This window comes from Chelonia mydas, chromosome 27 (assembly GCF_015237465.2).
Source record: "Chelonia mydas isolate rCheMyd1 chromosome 27, rCheMyd1.pri.v2, whole genome shotgun sequence".
Lineage (NCBI taxonomy): Eukaryota > Metazoa > Chordata > Testudines > Cheloniidae > Chelonia > Chelonia mydas.
In genome coordinates, this window is record NC_057860.1 from 14,051,258 (window position 1) to 14,063,807 (window position 12,550).

Sequence of the window (12,550 nt, forward strand, 5' to 3'; positions counted from 1 at the left end):
TCGGTTTCTCCATTTGGAACATGAGGATAACTAGCTTACCCACCTTTGCAAGTTCCGAAGGCCTCGGTGGGCACCCCAGACAGTGCTGTACTGCAAGCTCACACACCTGGTTACAAACCACTCACACGCAGGCTTTATCTAAAGAATTTATTTCAACAAACGGAATAAAACCCACCCCCCTCACAAGTGACACTTACAGCCGCCCGTGACACTGTGAGCGAGCCAGATGGCTGCCTGTGAACCTGGACCGGACCAGCTCCTACAAGGCAAATGGCAAGTGCCTTCGCTTACCGAACAATGCTGGGGCCCGGGCTGCTAATGCCAGGCTGGGTCACAGCGAGACAGCCACGTGGACGGCACTTCTCCAGGAACGGACTAGTAACAATTTGCACAGCAGGAACCGAGGTCCCTTCCACCCGCAGAGGAGACCGCAGGGTGGGGGGTGGGAGGTGCCTGTAATGTAACGCGAGCCTCTGGCTCTCCCCGACAGGACCAGCGTGAAAGGAGACGGAGTTTTACAGGGCGGGACAGGGAGCTCTGCAAGAGCCATCTGCACTCCCTGATGGTTAGCAGCGGGCAGGCCAAGCCCAATCGATAAGCAGCTGCTGTCCCCCATCCAGCTGCCATGTACAGGAGTCTGTGTCCCCCTAGGATGAGTCCAATGCCGCCGAGGCAGAGCCCAGACGGCCACAGGAGCAGCTTGCATCCCCAGACCGGAAGGCTGAACTCGGCAAGAGGGACATGGGGTTCCTGCTCCTTTGGAAACGCTGATCCCTAAAGAACACTTTCTGCGCAGTAAAGCCAGGCCTTCCACGGACACGTGGGGGACCCAGAACACCTGCTCAGCATCAGCCCTCTTCCAGGCCCGTGTGACTGTCACGCCCGGAAGGGGGTCCCAGCAGACAGGGTCCCAGAGGGGCTGCACTACTTTTCTTTCCCTTATTTTGCGTCTGAGTGATAGAGATTTTACGTTGCTGACAGAAGCGCTGCGCTGAGACCCCAGAACTGGCCCAAAGGGTTAGTTCCACAATAGTCAAGCTTCAAAAAGCCTGCCCTCCCTCCCAGCCGCCTTTAAACTCCCCACCCCAAGGGCCCACTGACCACTGTGTCCCCCAACACCCTGGTCCACACACGACAACCTTGCTGCCTGACGTATCGGCTGTAACAACTACACTCCACAGCACAGCGCAAATGGCCAGCAAAGCTTCGTTGCTCCACCGAGAGTCGCCTGCCGGTGGGATTCACTGCACCCCACAACACAGCAGCCAAGCAAACCCTCCCCCACCACGGGATGCCCAAACTCAGCCCTTGTGTTAATCACACAAGCGGCCCTTGGACAGGAATCCTCATGAGACTCCCACCCCTTTAAGCATCACTGCATCTGCACAATCATCTCACAAACCCAAAGTGTTAATGTTCCAAGCGACAAGCCCAGGCAGCCCAAACGTCCCCCAACGCATATTTCCCACCTGCGCCCACCATGCTCTCTGAGCAGCTCCAGGCTCAACCTGTAACAGGTCGGTGCACAGACAGGGGCAGGGCTTATGCCCTCTAAAATCACCCACTCTCTGGTCCCCTCTCCAGCCACAGAGAGCAGTGACGCCCAGTAGGTTGCAGGCAGGGGGAGCAGAGAACTGACCCGAAGAGCAGGCCAGGGGATCTGCAGGGTTTCCACAGCGAATTACAGACACCCCGCAGAAGGCAGGCTGTAACTGCTGTGCAGTTGAACCATGAAACCGGAGTCCGGCCTGAACGCTTTGGGATGGACCTACAACAAACAGGTGCCTGCTTCCCTACTGAGGGGATCAGTGTGGCAGAGGAATCTTTAATTCTGCGCGCAGCCAGCCAGGCCATCAGCCAAACGACGACCTTGCCTTAGTGGCTTTGAGCTTCCGTGGGACGGGACACGAGCCAGGAGCAGCAGCGGACGGTTGGGGGCTGGGGTTTGAGCAGAGACATGGTGGAGGTAGTTGGGGCAAGCGGAGAGTTTCTCCAGCTCACCCCTCAATCCCAGGACTGACGAACAAAAGGGTATTCATAAAAGCCCAGGAGGGAGCCAGGGGGAAGCTCTCGAGGGCATCGAGATGGATTCAAATCGCCCTGACTCCACCAGGGGAAGCATGGTTCCAAGACACCATCCTGAGAGGCCGGAGTCAGGACCCTGGGCTCTCAGTTCAGGTCTCCGAGGATGTAACAAAGGATCCCATTGACCACGTCCAGAGTCTCGTCCTTCTCCAGCACGATGTCGTAGGCATCCCTGTACTTTCCTCGTTGCTCGTCCACCTGCAGAGCCACCGTGGGGCAAGGGGACAGGACAGGGTGGCAACATTAACAGTGGAGAACAAGCGCGGCCAGTTGCCAAGCTCAGAACTCCAGGAGCCCCATGAAAGCAGCGCTGGGGATTCAGGGCTGGTGAAAGGTACCCGATCAACAGCCCTAGAGACGGCATCTCCAGAGCATGGGACACGGCATGGCAAGCTCTCCTCTCTGCACCCTGGCACAGGAGCCAGCCCGGCCACAGAGGAATGACCACTCCAGCTCAACTGAGGGGCGAACAAGGGGGTCAGCTGTGATGTGGACACCTTCCCACTGGTGGGACTGAGACCCACCAAACTCATTTCATACAGCATGCCAGATAGCAGACTTCTCTTGCGGCATGTAGGCTCCTCCCACCTGCACCCCCCACCAACCTCCTGCGAACGCTTGGGCCTTGCAATCGCTCAGGAGGGCAGACAGCCTCCCGCGGCCTCTGCCCTCACACTTACCTTGTCATTCAGGAATCCGATCGTGAGGATGTTCTCCACGTTGGCAACCCCGTCTGCCATGCTCAGGTCTCCCATGGAGTCCCCCAGCAGGATGATGTTGGTCCTGCTGCTCAGCTGCTGGAAGTGGTCCGTCTTCTCCAAGACCGAGCCGTTCTTGTTGTAGGTGTGGATCAGCGGCTCTTTAAACTGTCTCAGGACGCCCTGTGCAGCAAAGGACGAGCAGACAGACAGACAGGATGATTTCTGGGGTGTCTCGGGGCTGAAGGAACAAAGCTTCAGCGTGGTTTGCACCTTTCTTAGAGATGCTCTTAGCGGAGTCAGCTGGGAAACCTGCTGTCCCTCACTGCCCAAGGGCCCTGCTCCAGAACAATCCGCCCCTTCGATGGAGGATGGCACACAGGACCAGAGCTCTTCAGCACCACTCAAGAACCAGCCATAGGTGGCATCTCCCTCCCCTCCAAAAGGCTCCCAGAGCAAGGGACCAAGGGCCTAACTCTCAGCCACTCAGGCCCCATAAAGGGGCCTTTAACTGGGTGACTCTGCTTTGTGCAGACAGCCTTCCCCGGGCAGTGCAGAACTGCTGCAAAAGCTCTGCAATGGCTCCAGTGTCAGGGCGGATCAGGGACATACCGGGGGCCAGGCTGGGGAGCACTGCACTGTGGCTATTCTCTGCTTCCCTGGCTCCATAGGTCAGAGCAGCCCCAAGGCCCCTGCATGGCCTCACACTCCAAGGAGCGCCTAGGTGGCTAAAATCTCCCTAAACCTCTAACCCCTGCCCCATGCCCACCCCACGGGAGCCACTGAGAATCAGGCCCAACTTAGTGGGCTGTTTCAGGGGGTTTCATTGGTTTTAAAGATAATTATGGTAAGTTAACGCCCATCCTCCCACAGTGCTGCCCCCCTCCCCCCAAAAAACACAGTATCACAGGCCTAGCGCCAAACCAGAGAGTGAAAGTGATTCAAAACAAAGCGAAGAGCAGTAGCCCACGCTCTCCTGCCAAGTGCAACATATAAAGGAGAAGAGCCAAGCAGATCCTGTATATTGCAGAACTTTCCCCCAGCCTTGTGAATTTAGGCTGTGAGCTCTCTGCAGGGGGGCTCTCTCTGACTGTCTTTACAGAGTGGGGCCCCTGTCTGGTGTGCTACCGTAATACAGCTAATCTAGGCTTCGCTTTCAAAGCAATTTCAGCACTAATAACTGGAAGGGTTGCTATGGTAACAAGGGATGACATTTCCAATGGACAGAGGGGTTTTAACCGAACGGCGCCCTCTCTAGATGTCCCCCGACCCGCACTCGGGGCTAACGTGACCCAACCATGGGGCACGTAGCGCAGCGTACCTTGTCATCGAAGTCCATGTAGTTGGACATCACATTGACGTTTGGGTGGAACACCTTGGCCTGCCGGAGGACCTCCTCCAGGATGTCACCCACGCCGGCCGAGAAGATGAACAGGGGGATGTTGTGTTGGTGGAGCTGGTCAAAGAAGGTGTTGACTCCGTCCCTGGGGAAGGGGCGGGGAATGCACGTTAGACAGAGTCACAATAGCACCCTTCATCCCAGAGCACAAGTGCGTCGCACTACCACGGTGCTGTGAGTGCTTTCATCCCCACTGGAGACTGGAAACTCCCTGGGCCAAGGCACCAGGGCGTTCCTTTACTTATGGCTCCGGTGCCAAGGTGCATACGCTACACACTTCATTGATCATTTCTGCACTGTGGATGAAATTCAAGCCTGCGCCAAAGGACACAGCGATGTCTACAGGGACTTAGCAGTGGATGGGCCTGGTGTGGGGTGAATTTTACCCTCTATGGTACGCAGGTACTTCCCTGAAACCTGTCCCAAAGTGCACTGGACTCTGCATAAAACCTGGGATTCATTCTCTGCAAATGACGTCTTCCTTGGTCGCCCCAACAGCCGAGGCAGGGGTTGCTTCCCGAGCACTATAGGCTGGATTTCAGTCACTGGTTTTTCATCGATTCCAAGGCCAGGTCATGTGATGATCCAGTCTGACGTGTGTAACACAGGCCAGAGAACTTCCCCCAAATTGTTCCTAGAGCAGAGCTTTTAGAAACTCCTCCAATCTCGATTTTCAAATGGTCAGTGCTGGAGACTCCCCCATGACCTTGGGCAAATTATTCCAATGGAATTACTCTCACTGTTAACAATTTACACTTTATTTCCAGTCCAAATTTGTCTAGCTTCAAATTCCAGCCCCCGAATCGTGTTAGGCCTGCCTCTGCTAGACTGCAGAGCCCATTGTTAAACTGATGGCACTCTGCTCTATAAATGCTGACTAATAATTCAGCAGCTGTGGAAACTGAGGCACAGAAAGGGGCCATGGCTTGACCGAGAAAGGCAGCGTTAGAGCTGGTGTCAGAGCCCAAGAGTTCCTGACCTCAGGTCCCTGGACTATGCAGCCTTCTACTGCCAGAAGTATTGATTCTGTCGTCCCCCCCCATGGAATCCATGACCATACAGCTCAGCTGGTCTAGAAAAAGGAATTTAATCCTTAGGCAACAAAGCTCCCAGGAAAGATGATGCCTGTTAAACCTACTGCACAAATGTACACCCAGCTAGTGCTCTAGCAGGACAGGGGGGGTAACGCTCATCCCACGCCATTTCTCCCACACGCAAATTACCTACAAGAAATATGGCCCTTGGCTTCCCCATAGGCTGTCAGAGGGTGCCTTCCAGTGAACAAAGCTCTGGATGTAACACTGGCCAGGCAGCTGGTGGGCTGACACCCCTGCTCATCACACTGATCAGACCCTGTGTGGTCTCTGTTGCAGCCACCTGTGGGCTCTCTGGTTGTGGGCTCTTTGGCACAGGGAACGTCCGATTGCTCTTTGTGCGTGTGCAGCACCGAGAACAACAGCGTCCTGATCCCCACTTGGACTCCAGGTGCTACCACAACACGGTAATCACAACAGACTGGGTGCAGCACAAGACAAGCAAAAGGTTTTTCCCCATGTAATGCAGTTCCCCACTGAGATCAGGGACAGAAGCTCCACCTTTCTTTGCACCAGAATAAATATCACTAATCTAACACAAATACCACCCTGCTGGGCAGACTCTCAGCTGCTCCTGTGGACTGAACACACGTGGTGTCTGTGCCACACAGAAAGCTGCTAGGGTTTCGTAACTTTTGACTTTTCCAGGCAGTCCATGGAGAAAGAAAAATCTTATCTGTAACAGCTTGGCAGCGTTTGCTCACAAAACCCAGCCTCTTAGTCACTGATGATCCTGCCAGGTAATGTTAAGTTGGCTCTGCCAACCCACAGATACAAGTGGCTTGCTACTCCACCTAGATTTACGGGAGGTGGGAGTGGATCTTACAGGGGGGCTGAGCAGTTCTTGAGGAGGAACCCTAGGAGCAGCCAAGTATGCGGAAAAGGCTTAGGTTGGAGTTTGTGTTGTTGCATTTTGAGCTTCGTTTGTGAAGGGGACACGTTCTGACCTGCTGCCCCTTATGTGCCCTGTCTGGAAAGGGCGAGAAAGCAACTAGGAGGCAGATTAGAGTTCTCGGAAGTCAGTTCAGTGACTCCCTTTTTCTCTCTCTGACAAACGCAGGGGTCTGAATGGAACGAGCAGGTGCCAGAGACAAGAAAGCGACAGAGCCCTTACAGGGTGTGCTCGTACAGGGACGGGAGAGAGAGGACACAAGCTGCAGAGACCATCCCAAGACCTGTACCTGAGCATCACCTCTGATTCTTCGACTATCTTGGCTATGTCCCTTTTCAAAATCTTCTGTTGCAACAGGAGGCCGTGGGCTCTGGTCCACCTGGAAACACATATCAAAGTGAGCTTCATTTCTGACGGACTGTGAGCTTCTAGGATCTGACCTAGGGGAAATTACCAGAGTCGTGACCAAGACACGGTCCATCAGACTAATTGTTGTTTACAGAGAGTTTCAACCTTCTCTCTGCTTCACATGTAAGGCTCGTTAAGGGTAAGAGGCTGCCTGAGGAAGGCTGGTAGCACTTAATCGATGCATTTTTATTGTTTCCACCACCAGGGTATCTGGGCACCCAACACAAATGTCCGACTTGCTCTGTTTTTTCTCCAGCACTCTTCGATGTAGTCACTGTTGATCTCTTACCAGGGACTGATTATCAGAGCTGGAAAACAACCCAGCCCCAAATACCAGGCCCTTTGGGATCCCTTTCGGGGAGGGTGTGAGAGCGGGACAGCACAACTACAGCTGTGCCAGATGCACCATCGCTCAGCTGGAGAATAATGAAACCCACAAGTAAGAAAGGAAAAGGAAGGAACTGGTGTTTCCTTCTGAGGCACGAAAGCCATGGGCTCACTTCTGACAGCTGCATTTTCAAAGCATATCCCGCTCTCAAAGGGGACCTACTCTCTCTCTTTTCTAAGTGACGCTGCATCCTTTTCTTAACAGGAATGTTACTTTCAGAGCTGCAAGTCTGCACATAAATCTTCTGGATCCAACAAATCCACTGAGATCTCAACGGATCATGAAGTCAGAACACGATGGCGCTGCAACTGCCACATGCTAAGGCAATTTGCATCAGAGTTAATGATACCACAGACACAACCCTGCTCCTCCCTCTCCATGTGCTCCTTGCTTTTGCTTTTTGTCCACCACTCTGCCATTCTGTAAGTGGCTCTACCAGGCTTGATCCTGGCCATATTACCAGAAAGGATGCTTCATGCACTTGGAAAAATGGGAAGATGGACTATCAAAAAATTGTACTTCCACTGCACAGTGAGTTCTGCTATGCAAGGGGATCTGGGGACTGAATTCCCCTCTCTCTTCTTGTTTACCCACTTATTTTCTAGCTCACTAAATTAGCTCCTCATACACAGTCACTCACCATTCCACCATGAGGGGACGTTTTTCTTCCATGGTCCGGTTGGGGTCAATTTCAATTGGATAGTAATAGTGCAGCAGATCTTTTAACTAGAACGTTTGATGGGTTTAAACAGAAAATGCCACGAACAGTTAAGGGCATCGAAAGAGAGATTTTAATAACAAGCAAGCAGAGTATTTGCAGAATTCACAAATGCATCACAGCTTAAAAATAAAACCCTAAATTGTTCATGAAACAACTGAGTATCATGGCAATTTCATGGGGTCCCAAGGGAAATATTTAATACTGCTCTAGAAATCAAGCTGAGAGTGTCAGCAAGGTTAAATTGTTCTGGACAGAGATTAATGTCCTTTGCTCACTATTTATCACTGTTCTCTTTAACATGAAATGCCCATGCTTGGGTGTGGCGACAGGTTTGTAAAGATTCCCTTGAACTCCGACAAGTGCTCCCATAGCTGAAATGCCGTTTGGAAATTTGTTCTACTCTCTTCCCTGGCAGGGGGTCACATCTGTCCCAGTGCTGTGCTCTAACCCCATCTCCACTGTCCCCAGGGAGCCTACCCCTAGCAGGAGAAGCAGCATGTGGACTGTACATAGAGCCAAAAGAGATGGAGTCTGACAGCACTAAACGTACCTTTTTCCTGCCTTCTTCGCTAATGACCTGGCTGTTATCTAGGATATCTGGAAAGACAGAAACAATCACTTGCCCAACCCCGGGAAAACACACGAGGGCCCTTTCCAAATCCCACAGAAAGACCAGAGTCAACACTTGCAAAAATGACAAGTGATTTTGGGTGCCACAATTTCTGGATGCCAACTTGAGACATTTGACAGGAGCCTCACTTTCAGCCCTGGTCTGTACTGGGGGCGGGAATCGATCTAAGTTACTCTACTTCAGCTACGCGAATAACTTACTGCGGTGAGTCGACTCCACCCCTCGCAGCGCTCGCTGGAGTACAGGAGTCGACGGGAGAGCGCTCGGGGGTCGGTTTATCGTGTCTAGACTAGACGCGATAAATCGATCCCCGCTGGATCGATCGCTGCCCGCTGGGGTAGTGAAGACATACCCTCAGAGAGTGGGTGCTCGGCATTTCCTGAAAATCAGGACCCGTTAGGGCACCTCTCCGAAGGAGGAACAGATCAGAGTGCACTAGGGGACGTTTCGTGCACAGCAGACTAGTGCAGGGTAGATTTACACCCCAGGTTTCAGTGTTTGTGTAGACCAGCCTCGAGACGGGGCGTTGAGGGAAGAAAGGGGCTTGGGAGGGGGCTCTGAGCACAGTGGGTGGGAGGAAGGATGCAGAGTAAAGAGCCAAGGGAGGTGCAGTAGGGGAAGAGAGCAGACGTGCAGGCTGGGGCACAGTCACGCCTAGCCCCGAAGGCGAGGAAAAGAGCCGGCACTTAATGGGGAAGGAGAAGAGGACGCAGAGAAGGGGTCTGGGGGGATAGGGGGGAGCAATGAGATAGGGGGGTGATTGGCACAGCAGCATTTTGGATGGGGTGGGGGAAGAGGAGCAGCAATCAGTATGAGCGGCCGCCAAGCCCCGGAGCAGGTACAGCAGCAGAAGGGACTGTATCAAGAGCGAGGGTTGGGGAGGAAAATGCCAGGGCTTACAACAGCCCATGGGTGTGGGTGTGGGTGGGGAAGGTGCAGGTGAGACAGAGGTTACAAGCCTGGGCGACGGAGACGGCAGCGAGGAACATAAGCTACAAACGGATGGACACAGTGTTTGTTCGACTCACTGTGCGAAGTGGGGCATCGTCTCCCGTTAAATCCAAACCTGCTGAGGGTCATGTCGAAGTCCGAAACGACCTGAAGGACAGAAGGAGGGGGAGAGGAGGACAGTATCTGAAACGGCCCCAGCATGCTGTGCTTTGAGAGGTGCACGGCCAGGGGCGTGGGCAGCAACGGCCTGTGTTTCTCAGCCAGGCACTGTCAGGATAACGGCCGTATTGCGAGGCACTCACATGCTACGGAAATGGAGGCTAGACAAGTGCCTTGAATAGCTGATGGGGTCCACACAAACATGGGGCGTTATTATCCCCCTCCCCACTGCCATGGCAATGCTGAAATATCCCGCAGCAACGGGCTCCTGCCTGCACAGCTCAGAACACAAAGCGAAACCTGCAGTTTGTCTGGTCCCTCTTTCCTGAGCGCCGAGATTACGCGCCTCACGTGCTCGGGGCTCTTCATGTGGACCGTCGCCTTCTCCAGTTCAGGGACCTGCGGAGACAGATTGATTCCGAGGAAGGGGTCGGCGCTAAGAGACACGCCCCAGCCGCAGGCCCCAGCACGGTCAGTATTCGCCTGGTTTCCACGCAGCTCACCCGACTCCCTCTCACCCCACAGTGCCTTAGGGAGCATTTCTCTCCTCCGGGGACTGATGCAGGAGGAAGAAAATCAGCTCTGTAGAAATGATGCTACAGGGTCCCGATCGGTTATTCCACTGCAAGCTGGCTCCACCGATAAGACAAAGAGCAATTTCTCTACCTCTGGTTTCGGAAAAAACTGTTGGATTTACCAGCCACGAACTATTTAGGTCCTGATCCTGCCAGTCCTGAAGGTGCAGGCTTGGGGCCTTCCCTAGCTGTACCAGGGCAAACAGCGCCCCGGCGGACGCTCCCATAGCGAGGTTATTGCGGCGTTAGGGTGGGTGGTGGCAGTTGGGCCCCACACGCTCTCCGCCTTCTCCCCCCCGAGTGCTCTGCTCCCCCTACTGCCCCTCCCCCAGTGCTCCCCTGTGCCCCGCTCCCCCCCGCACCATGCTCCCCTCCTCGTCCCAACCCCAGCCCCAGCCCCGTACTCCCCCCATTCCCCCGTGCTCCCCCCACACCCGGCTCCAACCCGCCCCCGCTCCCCCCATCCCCCCCCGTGCTCCCCCTACACCCGGCTCCGACTCCCCCACCCTCCCGTGCTCCCCCTACAACAGGCTCCAACCCCCCTGTGCTCCCCCCACCCCCGGCTCTGATTCCCCCCACACCCGGCTCCGACCCCCCCAGCGCTCCCCCCACCCCCTGCCATGCTCCCCCCACACCCAGGTCCGACCCCCCCCCAGCGCTCCCCCCGCCCCGTGCTCACCCCACACCCGGCTCCGACCCCCCCCCCAGCGCTCCCCCCACCCCCCTGTGCTCCCCCTACACCTGGCTCCGACTCCCCCCCCAGCGCTCCCCTCCCGTGCTCCCCCTACACCCGGCTCTAACCCCCCCAGCACTCCCCCCACCCCCCCCGTGCTCCCCTTACACCTGGCTCCGACTCCCCCCCCAGCGCTCCCCTCCCGTGCTCCCCCTACACCCGGCTCTAACCCCCCCAGCACTCCCCCCATGCTCCCCCTACACCCGGCTCCGACCCCCCCGTGCTCCCCCTACACCCGGCTCCGACCCCCCCAGCGCTCTCCCCTGTGCTCCCCCCACACCCGGCTCCGACCCCCCCGTGCTCCCCCTACACCCGGCTCCAACCTCCCCCAGCGCTCCCCCCACCCCCCCGTGCTGCCCGCACACCCGGGTCCGACCCCCCCCCCCAGCGCTCCCCTCCCGTGCTCCCCCTACACCCGGCTCTGATCCCCCCAGCACTCCCCCCGTGCTCCCCCCACACCCGGCTCCGACCCCCCCGTGCTCCCCCTACACCCGGCTCCGACCCCCCCATCCCCCCACCGTGCTCCCCCTACACCCGGCTCCAACCCCCCTGTGCTCCCCCCACACCCGGCTCTGACTCCCCCCAGCGCTCCCCCCACCCCCGTGTGCTCCCCCCACACCCGGGTCCGACCCCCCCCCAGCGCTCCCTTCCCGTGCTCCCCCTACACCCGGCTCTGACCCCCCCAGCACTCCCCCCGTGCTCCCCCCACCCCCGGCTCCGACCCCCCCGTGCTCCCCCCACCCCCGGCTCCGACTCCCCCCCCCCAGCGCTCCCGCCCGTGCTCCCCCCACCCCCGGCTCCGACTCCCCCCCAGCGCTCCCGCCCGTGCTCCCCCTACACCCGGCTCCGCTCCCCCAGTGCTCCCCCTATCCCCCCCCAGGGGAGCGCCCCCCCGGCCCCTCTCACCATCTCGGCTCCGCTCCGGCTCCCCTCGCCGAGGAAACAGAAACAGAAACGCCGGAGCCGCGGCCTGGACGCGCGGGGGAGGAGCCGGACTGCGAGCGGGGGGGCGGCCGGGGCTGGATCCGGATTAGGGGCTGGGCTGGTCGTGTAAACTGCGGGGCTGGGGTTAGGGTTCTGGGGGAGTCAATTAGGTTAGTCTTGGGGGGCTGGGCTGGGGCTAGGGGGCCTATTAGGTTAAATTGGGGGGCTGGGCTGGGATTAGGGGCTGGGTGTGGGGCTAGAGGTGCTAGGCTGAGATGGGGGGCTGGGGGAGTCTATGAGATTAAATTGGTGTCCTGGGCTGGGATGTTGGTCTGAGATTGGGGTGCTGGGGCTGGGGGCCTGTTAGGCTAGGGGGCAGGACTGGGGGGCTGGGAGTCAGGATGCAAATGCTGCTGCATTGAGGGCAGGGGCTCATGGGGGGCAGGGTTAGGGGGCTGAGCTGGATGTGCTCCGTCAATACAGGACGTCCCAGGTTTGGCTCTCAGTGACCCTGGCCCCTGGGGACAGCAGGACATCCCCGTTCAGGCCCTGAAGCCAGCTGGGCTGGCATCGCCCCCCCGTATCTTCCAGTGCAGGGCGGGCCGGGGCTGGCTGCAGAAAGCTGATATTGTGCAATCTAGGGCCCACGCCTGCCAGGAGCCGCCGAGCCCCCACCACCAGTCACTGGAGTCAGAGCCCGCATGTTGCAGGTGCTCACTACCACACCTGGTCAGGCCCTCACCTGTTCCAAGGTTCACTGCTAGCAGGCGCTCCCGCTTCCCCATTGCCCACAAACAGCACCGAGGTCGTAAATCATTCCCAGAACAAACACAGGCCGTAACTGCTGCAACTCAGGGCTGGTCACAGACCCGGTGGAGGCCGTTGTAGTTAA

General features: G+C 57.0%; 1 protein-coding gene across 6 annotated transcripts; it reads right to left on the reverse strand.

Annotated features, from left to right (window-relative positions):
- Positions 1-133: 133 nt before the first annotated feature.
- Positions 134-12,537, reverse strand: NT5C3B (5'-nucleotidase, cytosolic IIIB). Of its 6 annotated transcripts, XM_043537045.1 has the most exons (10): positions 11,226-11,230; positions 11,150-11,155; positions 9,727-9,825; positions 9,345-9,414; positions 8,236-8,282; positions 7,605-7,690; positions 6,458-6,547; positions 4,105-4,267; positions 2,766-2,966; positions 134-2,283 (listed from the first exon to the last, which is right to left on the reverse strand). In XM_043537045.1, exons 3-10 carry the CDS (start codon positions 9,793-9,795, stop codon positions 2,170-2,172), a joined length of 840 nt encoding a protein of 279 aa, XP_043392980.1. In that variant the 5' UTR covers positions 9,796-9,825; positions 11,150-11,155; positions 11,226-11,230; the 3' UTR covers positions 134-2,169. The 6 variants fall into 6 exon arrangements, with proteins under 6 accessions (XP_043392980.1, XP_037742951.1, XP_037742953.1 ...); XM_037887023.2 differs by lacking the exons at positions 11,150-11,155; positions 11,226-11,230 and adding an exon at positions 12,401-12,537; XM_037887025.2 differs by lacking the exons at positions 11,150-11,155; positions 11,226-11,230 and adding an exon at positions 11,641-12,111.
- Between the last annotated feature and the right edge of the window lie 13 nt (positions 12,538-12,550).

What these genes read in the sequence shown, in the direction of transcription:
- NT5C3B (XM_027834975.3), bottom strand. Translation starts at nt 9,966, where the DNA reads ATGCTCCCTAAGGCACTGTGGGGTGAGAGGGAGTCGGGTGAGCTGCGT. An exon ending in ACGATGCCCCACTTCGCACA is followed by an intron (nt 8,283 to 9,344) that starts GTGAGTCGAACA and finishes CTGTCTTTCCAG; the next exon opens with ATATCCTAGATAACAGCCAG. An exon ending in CGTCCCCTCATGGTGGAATG is followed by an intron (nt 6,548 to 7,604) that starts GTGAGTGACTGT and finishes ATGTGTTTCCAG; the next exon opens with GTGGACCAGAGCCCACGGCC.